At 35.5% G+C, this 15,671-nt stretch overlaps 1 protein-coding gene across 1 annotated transcript; it reads left to right on the top strand.

Annotated features, from left to right (window-relative positions):
* The first annotated feature begins 5,956 nt into the window (after nucleotides 1-5,956).
* On the top strand, nucleotides 5,957-7,550 carry LOC111381922. Its single transcript, XM_023005774.1, has 3 exons — nucleotides 5,957-6,467; nucleotides 6,630-6,736; nucleotides 6,906-7,550. Exons 1-3 carry the CDS (start codon nucleotides 5,957-5,959, stop codon nucleotides 7,548-7,550), a joined length of 1,263 nt encoding a protein of 420 aa, XP_022861542.1.
* The last annotated feature ends 8,121 nt before the right edge of the window (nucleotides 7,551-15,671 follow it).

Raw genomic sequence — 15,671 nt, 5'->3', positions numbered from 1 at the left:
CAGCTGTATTGAATGGTTTTCTACAAGAGGGTGTATACATATTATAACCTCCCGATTATGTTGAGAAACGGCATAAAGACAAGTGTTGAAATTGAAGAAAGCTCTCTATGATTTAAAATAAGCACCTACACCATGGAATTTGAGATTATACAAATTTCTTCGAGAGAATATATTTATAAAATGTCCTTATGAACATGCTCTCTATGGGAAGGTGAAATCTAATGGTGATATTTTAATTATATACTTGTATGTGGATGATCTAATTTTTACGGTCAACAATTTAAAATTATTCGATGAGTTCAAGAGAACTATGGTCAAAGATTTTGAAGTGATTGATATTGGGATAATGGTGTACTAACTTGGCATCGAAGTAAAGCAACAACAAGGTGAAATTTTCATTTCTCAAGAAGCATATGCTAAGAAAATTCTTTAAAAGTTCAAAATGGATGATTGCATGCCTGTTAGCACTCCTGTCGATTGTGGAATAAAATTATCAAGATTTGATAATGGTGAGAAAGTTGATTCGACTCTTTGCAAATATTTGTTGGAAGTTTAAGGTACTTGACATGTACAAGACCTGATATTTTATTTGGGGCGGGTCTTGTTAGTCATTACATGGAGAATCCAACTATGACACATTTAAAAGTAGCAAAGAGAATTCTACAATATGTCAAAGATACCATTCATTGTGGTTTATTTTATTCATATTCTAATGATTTCAAACTTGTTGGATAAAGCGATAGGAGATATGGATGATGGAAAAACTACAAGTGGTAATGTGTTTTTATGGGAGACGCGACTTTTACATGGTCTCTGAAGAAGCAACCTATTTTACACTCTCAAGTTGTGAAGCGGAGTATACTGTAGTTTCATCTTGGGTTTGTCAAGAGATTTGGCTTCAAAATTTGTCAAATGACTCTCATTTGCAACAAGGTGATCCAACAGAGATTTTTGTTGATAACAAGTCAGCATTATCATTGGCTAAAAATTCCACTTTTTATGATTGAAGTAAGCATATTGATATGAATTATCATTTTGTAAGAGATTGTATTGAAAAATAATATGTGGAGTTAAAATTTTTAAAGCCTGAAATCATATTTAGCCACGAATTCTTGCTACATGATTTAGACGCAGTCAGGCTGATCATTCTGTATATGTGAAGCATAATTAATCTAGTATTGTAATACTTATTGTATATGTTGATGATATTTTGTTATCAGGTAGTGATGTGACTGGCATTGAAGAAAACAAAAAATACTTGTGCAACAATTTGCTACAAAAGATTTCGACCAATTGAGGTATTTTCTTGGTATTGAAGTTGATTGTGGCAAAAAATGTGTAGCGTTATCTCAAAAAAAGTATGCCACAGATCTCTTAGAACAAACAGTTTTATTTGGGACAAAACCAATAGATGTCCCTATAGAAACTAACCTAGACATGTGGAAGGAGGATGAAGACCTTGAGGACAGTACACAGTATAGAAGGCTTGTTGGGAAGCTTATTTATTTGACAGCAACAAGACCAAATATTTTGCATGCAGTGGGGCTGGTTAGTCAATTTATGGAAAAACCTAAGAAATATCATTGGGAAGCCGCTTGCTATATTTTGAGATATGTTAAAAAATCTCATGGAAAAGGATTCTGGTTTAAAAAGAATAAACATATTGCACTTTTATTGGAGGTAATCTGGTGACTTGGAAGAGCAAGAAGCAAATGGTTGTGTCTAGGTTTAGTGTTGAAGTCAAATACCATGCCATGGCTCATACAATGTGTGAGCTAATTTTGTTGAAAGCACTTCTAGAAGATTTCAGTATTACATACGAGAAACCTATTCCTATGTATTGTGATAATCAAGCCGTGATTCATATTGAAAGGAATCCCGTCTTCCATGAGAGGGCAAAACATATTGAAGTTGATTATCACTTCGTGAGAAATGCGGTCACCGGTAAAATGATTTGTACTTCATTTACATCCTCAAATGATCAAATTGCTGATATGTTCACTGATGCACTTGAAGAATGACTTTGTAAGACAAAGAGACAAGCTTTACATGATAGACATCTATGCTTCAATTTGAAGGGGAGTGTGAATAGTGTAATTTATGAAATTACCTAAATTAGCTACCACCCTTACTTTACCGCTTTAAAAAAGTTGGAAGTATCGCTTCATAGCCTAATTCTACTTTATAGCATGGTGGTAGTTTCCTTCTTTCCTCGTATTTTTACCTCATAACTGTTGACTCATTGTATCTCAACCTTTAGTTTCATTACTTTTGTCTTCGTCTTCTGAATCTTTCCTAAATCCCATACTTCACTTTAGCCTTACAATTTCTACTTTAGTTTGATTGAAATTTTATTTTGACCTTACATTTGTCATACTATCTTTGTCGATTTATTGAAATTCATGAAAATTGATTGGAATTCTGTAGATTTCTTTTGAATCTCGTTTTGATATATATATATTTTGCTCCACCTGTTTAAATTGTTGGAAGATTGGACTTTCCTTGTTCCTAAGTTCCTTTTCCTATTACGACCAAAGTAGAATACTATTCATAGGACGGACTATGATAGGTAGTTATAGCTTTTCCATTTTGGTTATTTTGAAATGTTTAAACAGAGTCCTTCACTTTGTAATCAGAAAAGAGAATAGTTATACAAATTATTTATTCCTCTTCATATTTTTGTCTCAATTGCTTCTACTCATACTATCTCATCTCATTTCATAAAATTCCTGAAAATTGATTTGAATTCTATAGTTTTCTCTCGAATCTTAGTTTTGAATTTTTATATATTTATTTTTTTCTTATGTTTTAGCTTTGTAGGTTGATATACTTGCCTATCGCGAAACTAAAAGTTATGTCTGTTAAATTGTTGGGAAATTTGACTTTCCTTGTTCACCAGTTCTCTTTCTTAGTACAACTAGCATAGAATATTATTCATGGGACAGATTATGACAGTTAGTTATAAGTTTATAACTGTCCTATTTTGGTTATTTTGAAATGTATAAATAGGGTCCTTCATTTTCTAATTTTGGGAAAAAGAGGATTTATACAAATTATCTATTCCTCTTCATATTTATTTCCCATTTTCTTCAACAATGTAATTTTCAACATAAACAATTGATCAAGAGTTTGTTGTCCAGGCTCAACTTTACCAATTGATAGAACATTTCTTATACCAATCCTTCGCAAAACTGCAGAAACAGAGTTGGCTGTTGCTGATGCCATCAATATTGAAAAGGAAATTGCCGATAAGTCAAATAGCAAGCTAGTATATATGAAGCTGTGCTCGAAGTTGTTGCTGTGTAGATCAAACAGTGCCATTCCAGTAGAACTATAGAATCAATCCTTCTCGAATTTTGGAACTTACTTCTGAAAGTTCATCGGATATCATCGGGACAATCAAACCGAGAAGGTTCCTGAACCAGACAATGCAAGTTGTGTGGATAATTTGGAAATATCAAATGTTCCCCACGATCATTCTTTATCAAAAGAATCACCTCACCATTCACGAACAAGAGAAAATGCTGCAAATAAGGAGAATATATCTAAGATGTCAAGAAGCAATCAGAAATCAATAGGGTGTCAAAGAAGGTAAAAATTATGGGCATTTTTGGTAGTGCTTTTCAGAATTGAATTTTTTAACCATTAGAGATCAAAGTGGGTTCCATCTGTGAGTGAAAAAGTCAAAAATGACGCTGACCATGTTAAATAAGGGTTAAAAATTGATTTTTTGGGGTGAAAAATCAGAACCAAACATGGGCTATGCATTTTCATGTGATTATCCTATCTTCCAAGTTTGGATACATTACCTTTTTCTTACTTTCAAGTAAAAAAGGCAATTATCTGATAGTAATTCATACCACAACATTGGTAATAAGTATCTTAGATTCAACTTTGACCAATTAAAAGAATTATTTATTTTGAAACTTATAAGTAAACTTCTTAACCTTAGCCACCATGCTCTGGTTCATGACTTGTTTTTTCCATATTAAGTAAAAAGAGTTAATTTGTTTTAAGTAACTCTTACATTAGTGTCAAAATAATTAACATACTCATTTCCAACTTTGACCAGTATAAAATTTATTTATTTTAGAACCTATTACTTGTAAGTTTTCTAATGAGTAAACTTTTTAAATTTTCCCAAATATGCTCTTAAATCCATAACAACATGCAGTGAATTCTTTTTGAAGTCATACTCCCTAAATATACTCATTTACTTGTTCAAACCTTCGATTTTCTGATGGGTTGATTATATTCTTCCATGTAGGTCGAATCCTATACAAAAGAACACATCAGACCAATGTGCAAGAAAGGTGTGATCATAATCGAAGAATACAGGGGGCAGTTGGAAAAACGACTGAAAAAGTTATGAAATATCACTCGAAAGATAAGAATGCAAATTTCATCATCAAGGAAGGGGAGAAAGTGAAGAAACTTGCTGAACAGTATGGTGAAGCAGCCTAGCAGAAGGCGAAAAATTGATTGGCGCCATAATTAGTATATTTTTCTGGCCTCATCTTTTTTACTCTTTCTTACCAGATTTTGTATATATGCAAGTTTCTTCACTTAAAAGCAATTGTAAATCGAATTGTTGAAATGAAATCAAGAAACTTACAGATGCATTAGTGATATTACATGAATAGACTTCAGTTTTGATTGTATATTGCTTAGTGAAATGCCATTTTAATATTTTCTAATGTGGTTTGTGCATATTCTCGTGCACAGGAGGGAAAGTTTGGTAAACAATGCTGGACATGGACAGAAACAGACTATATGATGGGCATTATTTAACTTCGTTTCTTCTGGAAAATTTTCGACCGAGGTCCCCAAACGTTACTGCCTGGAGCACTTGGGTCCCAATTTAATTTTTTGGACCTTTAGCTTCCCAATGTACAAAATTAATGCAAGGCAGTCCCATTGGAAGGAAACCATTCAAAATATCAAATGGTCACTTCTCTTGCATGTGACCTCTTACGCCATGGGTAAAAAATTAAAAAGAATAGAATGCTGAAGCGCGTTTTTCCTGCTCAATCTCTGTGCCAGAAACAATCTCCTCTTCTTGTTCACTTGGTGGTTCATTTTCTCCAATTCTTCTAGTTTCAATTTCGTTTCTTCTCCGTAAAGTTCAAAATGATTTTTGATCTTCCATTTTAGTTCAAATGGGGCTGCCCAAATTTGAGTTTCTATCAATTTTTAATCGTGGAAGAGCTGAATAGAATCCCAATAGTAATGAAGCTTCCCATTTCAAGTAGGAGTTGACTTAATCGGATATACCTATTAGAATATTCGGTTCTTTGTATATTAATTAGTTAACAATTAGTTTGTCCAGCTAGGAGTCAGTTGTAACAGATGATCACATTTTTCTTCTTTTTGCTGCCTATTTATTGTGTATATATAGACCTCTTGTATCTTGAAGAAATGCAGTGAATAAGATCCACATTTTCTCATTTGTTTCTAATATGGTATCAGAGCAAATACCTTCCATTCTTCATCTCCTGCTTTAAGCTTCTCATACTGCCTTCAACTTAATTCTAATGGAGCCAACACAATCCAAAGCTAGTTCTAAAATTCGATCATCTATTAGCAAAACCACCATTGATGATCCGTCTAGCCCATACTTCCTTCACTACTTAGACAGCCCTGGGTTAGTGCTCGTGTCACAGCAACTTACAGGAGAAAACTGTGGCTCTTGGAGTCGCGCCATGACCTGAAGGAACCAGAATCCACAGATCCGGATCTAAATAATGCTTGGATTCGGAACGATAACATAGTCATATCCTGGATTCTCAATTCTGTCTCAAAGGAGATTTCAACAAGTGTAATTTATGTAACCACAGCGTGCGAAATCTGGAACGACCTCAATGAGAGGTTTTAGCAAAGCAGTGGACCGAGAATTTTCCAATTGAGGAAGGATCTGATGAATTTGAACCAAGATCAAAACAATGTGGGTATTTAAATGTTGTGGGAGGAGTTAACCAATTTTCGACCCAATTGCAACTGTGGAAAATGCACTTGTGGAGGAGTTAAGGAAATGAACAAATACTTTCAAATGGAGTATATCATGAGCTTTCTTATGGGTCTACACGAATCATTCTCACAGGCTAGGGGACAAATACTGTTGATGGATCCCTTACCTCCCATCAACAAAGTATTTGCGTTGATCACTCAGGAAGAAAATCAAAGGAGATTAAACACACGACCATTTGGAAGTGATGCGAATGGTGCTGCAGCTTTTGCCCTAAAATCTGACATTGCAAAGTCGACGACAAATACTAGATTTCCTAATGACAGTCCCAGATCTGCCAATCTGATAAATATTAGGAAGAATGAGAGGCCCTACTGTACACATTGCAAACTCCATGGACATTCGATTTACAAATGCTATAAGATCCATGGATACCCACCTGGTTACAGAACAAAGTCAATGGAGAATTTCAGAATCAGCCTATTACTAATTCAGTCAATCAGTTGACAAGTCAGTTGGATTAGCCACCAAGCATGGATAATTTTGTCAAGAACCTGAACTCAAACCAATGCCAACAATTAATGACAATGCTATCCAACCATTTGGCTTCAAGCTTGAACAACATTTCAGTCTATTTCACTGCATTCATTTTTTGCCACTAAAGAAGTTTGGATAGTGGATTCAGGGGCCACTAAACACGTGTGCTGGAATGCTGATGCATTCATGGCAATGAGAACTATTAAGAATGCCAGCATCACTCTGCCAAACCATGTACAAATATCAATCAATCTTTGTGGAAATGTCAAACGGAGTTCTACCTTAGTGCTGCATGATGTGTTTTTTGTACCACAATTCAAATTCAACCTAATATCAGTTAACGCTTTAACTTGCTAGATCACAACTCACCTTAAGTTTCTTTCATGACCAGTTCATAATCCAGGAAGCTGCAACTAAGAAGATGATTGGTAGGGGTGACAAAGTACAAGATCTATATGTACTTGACATAAGATTTTTCAATTCAGTTTCTAATGTATTTGTTGGAAAAGTTGTAGCTCACATATGGCACAATAGACTTGGCTATTTATCCATTAAGAGATTAGAAGCCTTGAAGGAACATGTCACTTGTGATATTTTGAAAATAAATAAACATCTTCCATGTTACATTTGTCCTATTGCAAAGCAAAGAAGATTGTCGTTTGAATCCAATAACAATTTATCCAGGAAACCCTTTGATCTCCTACATTGTGACATATGGGGGCCTTATCATGTCCCGTCTCACTTAGGATACCGGTATTTTTTTACACTTGTAGATGACTATTCCAGATTCACCAGGGTATACATGTTAAGACAGAAATATGATGCTGTGAAGGTTGTCCATCGATTCTTTTGCATGATAGCCACACAATATAATGCTAACATCAAATGTTTCAGATCAGATAACGCACATGAATTGTCCTTCCATGAATTCTTTGCTGAAAAGGGGGTGCTACACCAATTTAGTTGTGTGGAAAGGCCACAACAAAACTCCGTGGTTGAATGGAAACATCAACATCTTTTAAACGTAGCTCGTGCTTTATTTTTCTAGTCAAGAATCCCTATAAAATTATGGTCCGAATGTGTAATGATGGCAGCATTCCTAATCAACAGAACTCCAGCCCCAATTTTGCAACATAAAACCCCTATGAAGTATTACACGGTCAGCCTGCAAATTATTCCATGATTCGGGTGTTTGGATGCTTAGGTTTTGCATCAACACTTGCTGCACGCAGGACCAAATTTCAACCAAGGGCGAGACTTTGCATATTCTTGGGATATCCATCAGGGATGAAGGGATATAAGCTACTTCATGTGTCTACCAAACAAATTTTTATCTCCAGGGATGTTATGTTCCATGAAGAAATCTTCCCTTTTGATACCATAGTGGAAGCTGATGAAATAACAGACCCCTTTCCTGGTGCTGCCGAATGCCTCATCATTTGTTCCTGTTGAATCACCTGCCCATTCAAAACATGTTTCACTTGATTCTACCACTCTCTCATCATCTTCCACAACTCCAACAAACCACTTCACCTTGAACAATCACTCCCTCTCGTGCATGATAGTCCTACCATTCGAAAATCTCACAGAATCTCTAAACCACCAAAATATCTTGTTGACTATCACTGTAATTTAATTTCGCAAACTGATCACCCCATTCACAACACTCCGTATCACATTAGAAAGTTTGTCTCATATAATCACTTATCCAAACCCCATAAACATTTTTTTTCAACATCTCATCCCACTTCGAACCTCAATTTTTCCATCAAGTTGTCAAAATCTCTCAATGGTGTGATGTCATGAGATCAGAACTGAAAGCCATGGAGCTTAACCACACATGAACTGTTGTACCTTTACCTCGAGGGGAACGCTCTATTGGATGTAAGTGGATTTACAAAAACAAATTCAATTCAGATGGATCCCTCGAGAGGTACAAAGCTCACCTTGTTGCGAAGGGGTATACGCAGCAAGAAGGATTGGACTACCTCGACTCATTTTCTCCTATAGCAAAGAGTGTTACTATCAAGGTTGCAGCATATAGGGATGTCAACGAGCCGAGCCGAGTCGACTCGCGAGCCGAAACTTGAGGCTCGAGCTCGGCTCGATTAAAATTGTTGAGCTTTTTTTCGGACCCGAGCCTGGTCGAGCAAAAGCTCGCCCAAAAATTTTAGGCCGGCCCGACTTTTTTCTCTCTTTTTTTTTTATTATTAATATAAATATATATATAATTTAAGCTGCTGCCTTGGCTACCTTTAAAAGGCAGCAGTTTGCTAATTGTTGCCTTAAAAGGTAGCATTTTACTGTCATAATTTTTATTTTAAATAAAGGCTTGCAGGATGACCGGCCGACTCAGGCAAAGCCCGTATTCCAAAAATAGGGCTCGGCCCGAGCCTCGAGTTTAGCCGGCTCGAGCTTTTTGCAGTCCGAGCGACGGGCGGCCCGAGCCGACGAGCCCAATTGACATCCCTAGTAGCATACCATCAATGGCATTTGGTCCAATTAGATGTTAACAATGCATTTCTCAATGGTGACTTGTTTGAGGAAGTCTATATGGAACTTCCTTCTGGCTATGAAACCCATAAATCACTTGGACAGGGGAGAAGATGGTTTGCAAACTACACAAGTCTATCTATGGGCTTAAGCAAGCCTCTAGACAATGGAATTCGAAGTTCACACATGCTCTCATCCAATATGGTTTCACTCAGTCGAAGGCAGACTATTCACTTTTCACTAAAGGATCTGACTGCAACTTTGTGGCTCTATTGGTATACGTAGATGACATTGTCATCACAGGCCCTAACATCCAAGTCATCAACTCATTAAAATTGTTCCTACACTCTCAGCTTAAACTCAAAGATCTTAGATGCTTGAAGTGTTTCTTGGGGGTAGAGATTGCGTGGTCTTCATCAGGTATTGTGATTTCACAGCGGCAATATACATTGCAACTACTTGAAGATGCTGGTTATCTAGATTGTAAACCTACAAACAGCCCTATGGAACTCAAGGCAGCACTTAGTATCCATGAAGGTGAACTATTGTCAGATGCATCTCACTATAGGAAATTGATTGGAAGACTTATATACCTAACTCTTTCACGTATTGACATTACTTTTGCGGTGCATAAGCTGAGTCAATTCATGTCTCAACCAAGAATACCACATCTTAAAGCTGTTTATCATCTCCTACGGTACTCAAAAGGGAGTCCTAGACAAGGTCTTTTCTTTCCATTTCAAAAAGTCTCTACAGCGCCTCTCAGCCTTCGTGCATTTTCGGATGTAGACTGGGGTTCATGCATTGACACATGAAAATCCACCACTAGTTTTTGTATTTTCATTGGTGACTCACTAGTGAAGTGATTTGGATCAACCAGCTGTTGAAGGACTTCCAAATTAATGGAACAATCGTTGCCAATTTGTATTGTGATAATCAGGCCGCTATACAAATCGCAACAATTCCAGTTTTCCATGAACGGACAAAGCACATCGAAATTGATTACCACTTTATCCGTAATAAAATTACAATTGGGATTATAAAGCTCCTACCCATTCGTTCTCATCATCAACTTGCAGATGTTTTTACCAAACTGTTGCCTGCTTCAACTCTTAATCCCCTATTATCCTAGATGTGTGTAAAGGACATTTATGGCACATCTTGAAGGGGAGTATTAGAATATTCGGTTCTTTGTATATTAATTAGTTAACAATTAGTTTGTCCAGCTAGGAGTCAGTTGTAACAAATGATCACATTTTTCTTCTTTTTGCACCCTATTTATTGTGTATATATAGACCTCTTGTATCTTGAAGAAATGCAGTGAATAAGATCCACATTTCCTCGTTTATTTCTAATACCCGACACTGAAATTTTATCCCCATGCAGAGCATTGGATGCTGAGGAAACACTTCAGTGCATGGGATAAAATGAGAGAAGGAGAACCAAGACATCCCAAATTTCACGTGGGCCCAAACAGACACAAAGTGTAGAACTATGGGGCTCCCAAGCACCACCAGCGTAATAGGAAACTCAGATGGCAGGCTGCAGTTCTTAATTACCTGATTCCGCCCTGATATGTACCAGCCACTGCAAAGGCAACTCAGGAATTTCTGTGTACAATCCAACTATGACGTTGGATGTGAGGATTTCTACAAAAGCTGAACTGGTTGTCCAATCCAAGTCTCCTATTTCCTCTTCTTTCCCCTTCCACCAAATATGCAAGATGTTTTTAGTAATCTCCATTTTTTTTGCTTTGGCTCTGTTTAACTATAAGTTAAATTGTGCTTCTCACTAAATTGTTAAAAGTGAATTGAAGAAATGACAATAATACATGTGTGCAAAACTTATTACTAATTTGCATACATGCAAAACTTGATCGAAAATTTTATATAAGTTTTGTGATGCGAGACTAGAAGCTTACAGGAGAGTCACTTTAACCACTGCTAACTGGGTGTTTTATTTTTAAATGGGTTGCTACTTTGACTTTTTTTTCCTACCAAGCTAATTTTTCTACTTTTCATTATGTGTTGTAGGAATGGATTCATAGAACAATATTGATAAAGTAAATTAAAATTTTGTTGGAAGATAATTGAAAATAAATATTTGTGCATGTTCGTGCATGGTTGTAGGGATGGATTCACAGCACAAATTTTGAAAAAGAAAATTAAAACTTTGATTGATTGGAAATAAATACTTGTTATTGCTCCTTCTTTGTAATTCTTATTATATTTTCTTACCTATAAATGTTTTGTGTTTTTGAATTGTAAAATCACAGAACAATATTGAAAAAGAAAATTTAAATTTTCTTCCTTACTAATAAAAAAATAATGGACCTTAACTTTTCCACTTTTTATTACTTGTTGTAGGGATGGATTCAGAAAGTGTTGACAATGTGTTTATTTCACAAGTTTTTCTTAGTCAAATACCCAAAGTAGGACAAGAATTTGAGTCGCATGAGGATGCGTATAGTTTCTATAATCCAAATGCATGGGAAGCAGGATTTAATAAAAGAATTGCAAATAGTAAGAAAAACAAGCGAGACTTACTGGAAATTATTTGTGTACTCAAAGGAAGGAAAAATAGATGATACTTACCAGAGAAAACAAAAAAATCTTGTGCCACGGGTTGGGAAAAGAAAATGTGGAAGTATACGAGTCGGATGCAATGCTGGATTATCTGTAGTCTAACACCAAATTGGACAGGAATAGGTTGTGAACAGATTTGTAGAGGAGCATAATCATGGTCTTACTACTCCTAGTATAGTACATTTGTTGAGATCACCACAGATAGTGTCGACCACAATGAAAGCACTTTAACGGTTTTCGAAGGCCAACATACCAATATGCAAATAGATGCGACTTACGAAGATAGATTCCAGTGGTCCTTCATAGGTTGGGTGTGTAGAAAGAGATATCAAGAACTACAAAAAAATATACGAATTGTGGTGTGGGTCCAATATGTTCTTCAATATTAGGCTTATAACCTATGAAGTTAAACGGGCCTCGATTTTCATCATTGTCTAGGGGATTTGGGTATCACTTACCAAAAAATACCCAACAATCTCCACCTTGATACCAAATCATCCTGCAAGTCAGATAAGATAACAAATAACTTAAAGAAAAAAGAACTTACAAGTTTGGACCAATGTTTAGAAGATCAAGGCAGCTTCTAAATTTTACTAATGGGAGCACTTTAGTTCCCATGTCTGCAGGATTATATTCTGAAAGGATTTTCTCAAGTTTTACCAGTTCTTGAGAAACCATATCTCTAATGAAATGCAATCTAACATCTATATGTTTAGTACGTTCATGAAAGACAGGATTTTTGCATAGGTGAATAGCAGATTGACTATTAGAATATATTGTCACATTGTTATCAAAAACACCAAGTTCATTTAATACACCTTTAAACCACAAAGATTCTTTAAAGGCTTCAGTAGCAGCAATATATTCTGATTCAGTAGTGGATAAAGCAACATGTTGAAGTTGAGATTTCCAACTAACACAAGAATTACACAAAGTAAACACATAGGAAGATGTAGATTTCCTATTATCTCTATCACCAGCATAATTAGTATCAGTAAATCCTTTCAATTTTATTTCTTCGTTACTAAACTTATATATCAAGCCAATATTGCATGTTCCTTTCAAATACCTAAACAGCCATTTCAAGGCTTCCCGATGTTTAGGACCAGAGTTGGACATATACTTGCTAAGTGTACTAACAACAAATGCTAAGTCAGGTCTAGTACACACCATTAAATACATCACAGAACCAATGGCATTGGTATAAGGAATATTTTTCATATATTCCTCTTCTTCTTCATTAGCAGGTGATTGTTCTTTAGATAATACAAAGTGATTAGCTAAAGGCAATGTAACAGGTTTGCAATCATTCATGCCAAATTTCTTCAAGATTTTCATGATGTATGGAGTTCGATGCAAAGATAAAATTGAATTAGACCCATCTCTTTGGATTTCCATGCCTAAAATTCTTTTAGCATTACCAAGGTCTTTCATATCAAATTCATTACTCAAAGTCATTTTTATGTCATTTAACAATTTCAAGTTGGGACCAATTAAAAGCATATCGTCCACGTATAGCAATAAAAACACACAGTTATCATTTTTAGCATTTTCTTGATAGTACAAGCAATGATCAAATTCACTCCTTTTAAAACCAACAGTTTTAACAAAAGAATCAAAACGTTTGTACCATTGTCTGAGAGATTGTTTTAAACCATACAGAGAGTGTTTAAGAAAGCACACATGATCAGATTTTTGTTTATTTTCAAAACCTTTAGGTTGATCCATAAAAATCTTTTCATCAAGTTCACCATGCAAAAAAGCAGTTTTAACGTCAAGTTGTTCAAGTTCCCAATTAAAATGTGCAACTAATGCAAGCATAGTCTTAATTGTGGTATACTTAACAACTGGAGAAAAGATCTCGTTATAATCTATCCCTTCCTTTTGTGTGTATCCTTTGGCTACAAGTCTAGCCTTAAACCTTAAACTCTCTCCTTTGGTAATTCCCTCCTTAATTCTAAGACCCATTTACACCCAATAATAGACTTGTTTTTAGGTCTTGGGACTAATTCCCATGTTTGATTTTTATCGAGGGAACTTATCTCTTCTTTCATCGCTTTCACCCAATCCTCAGATTGTTCACTCCTCAAGGCTTCTTCATACGTGTTTGGTTCCCTATCAACTAGTTCTTCATAACTAGCATAAGCTAGTTCAAAATCAGACTCTAACCTTTGAGGCACCCTATATGTTCTTCTAACTCTGTCTCTAGCTAACTGGTAATCAGACAAAGGGTTTTGCTCCTCTTGATATTCCTCTATAACCTCATTTCTCTCAATATGTTCATCCTGATTATCTTGTAGTTCAAGATTTTGATGCTCCACCTCAATTGAGGTGTTGGGGGGTTTTATCACTTAAAGACCTTAAATCTTCATGAGATTCATCACTAGTGTTTTCTTGCTGTTTTTCTCTCAAGGTGTCACTATCTAGTTTTAAACATGGCATTTCAGACTCATTAAATGTAACATCACGACTTACGATGATCTTAACTCCAGTTTGACTTCTATCCCAAAGCCTATACCCTTTAACTCCTTCAGGGTATCCTAAGAAAACACATTTCCTAGCTCTAGGTTCTAGTTTTCCCTCGTTTTGATGAGAGAAAACAGCACAGCCAAATGTTTTTAACACAGTATAGTCAGCACATTTACCATACCATTTTTCATGTGGAGTGTCACCATTTAATGCAGTAGAAGGTGTCAAGTTAATCAAGTAACACGCAGTCATAACAGCTTCACCCCAAAAAGATTTAGGAATACCAGAACTCAACATCATACATCTAACTTTATCAAGTAAAGTACGATTCATACGTTCAGCCACACCGTTCTGTTGAGGTGTATAAGGAACAGTCTTATGTCTAGTAATTCCACATTTTTCACACATATCATCAAAATCTTTATTACAAAATTCTAGGCCATTATCAGTTCTTAGATATTTTATCTTTTTGCCAGTTTGAGTTTCAACTTACAATTTCCATAATTTGAAAAACTTAAAAGTTTCAGTTTTATCCTTTAACAGATAAACCCACACTCTACAAGAAAAATCATCAATTATGGACAAAAAATATCTATTCCCATCCATTGTAGGATTAGTAGATGGCCCCCATAAATCAGTATGAATATATTCCAAAACTTTAGTAGTTTTGTGCATGCCAGATGAGAAAGACAACTTATGATGTTTTCCAAGAACACAGTGATCACAAAAAGGCATATTAGACACACAGTCATTTCCAAATACACCTTTATCATTTAGCAGTTTAAGTCCTTTAATACTTATGTGAGCTAATCTATTGTGCCACTTGTGTGTGTCATCTTTGTTGGTCAAATTTATAGAGGAAGATGAATTTTTAATAATTTCAGCAGCAGTCACATAAATACCATTTCTTTTAATACCTTTACATGTGACAAGAGCACCCTTAATCATTTTCAGCATGTTGTTTCCAATTTTACCAAAAAAACCATCAGTTTCTAATGCTCCTACTGAAATAAAATTCCTAACCATTTCAGGAATATATTTAACTCCATGTAATTTAAGCACATTACCAGTGTCAAATTTTAACGTGATATCACCAATTCCAGCAATTTTATATGCATGATTATTGCACAGAATAGCATGTCCACTTTCAGATTCTTGCAAGTTTTCAAACCAAGTTTTATGTGATGAAACATGAAACGATGCACCAGAATCAAGTATCCATTCATTTAAATGTGATTTCACAGTCAGATTTACTTCAGTAGGTTCAGAGTTCAATAACACATATACTTCACAGCATTCATCAAACGAAGTAATAACATTTGCCTCATCGTGAACCTTTTCTTTTTGTTTGTTTTTCTCAACATAACAATCTTTAATAAAATGTCCAGTTTTACCGCACCCATAGCATTTTCTACCTTTAGATTTACCTTTTGACCTAGATAAACTTCTACTCTTCTTTTTACTACCGAATGCGTATCCACTTTGGTTATCATGAGTTCTAGACTGAGACCTACCTCTCATCGTATGAACCTCACCACTTTTTCTCTCGACTTTTTCGGCTCGCAATTCCATATCTTTACTTCTTAACGAGTCTATGACAATTTCAGGTGTTAAAGTATCTC

This window comes from Olea europaea, unplaced genomic scaffold (genome assembly GCF_002742605.1).
Source record: "Olea europaea var. sylvestris unplaced genomic scaffold, O_europaea_v1 scaffold2396, whole genome shotgun sequence".
Classification (NCBI taxonomy): Eukaryota; Viridiplantae; Streptophyta; class Magnoliopsida; order Lamiales; family Oleaceae; genus Olea; species Olea europaea.
Note: the sequence above shows the minus strand (reverse complement) of the source record. Positions and strands in the feature narration are given on the sequence as shown.

Excerpts from the sequence above, each read along its gene's own strand:
- LOC111381922 (XM_023005774.1), top strand. The coding sequence starts at position 5,957 with ATGTTGTGGGAGGAGTTAACCAATTTTCGACCCAATTGCAACTGTGGA. Across the intron at positions 6,468-6,629 it reads ATTACTAATTCAGTCAATCA|AAGTTTGGATAGTGGATTCA; the intron begins GTTGACAAGTCA and ends TTGCCACTAAAG. Across the intron at positions 6,737-6,905 it reads GCATCACTCTGCCAAACCAT|GAAGCTGCAACTAAGAAGAT; the intron begins GTACAAATATCA and ends TTCATAATCCAG.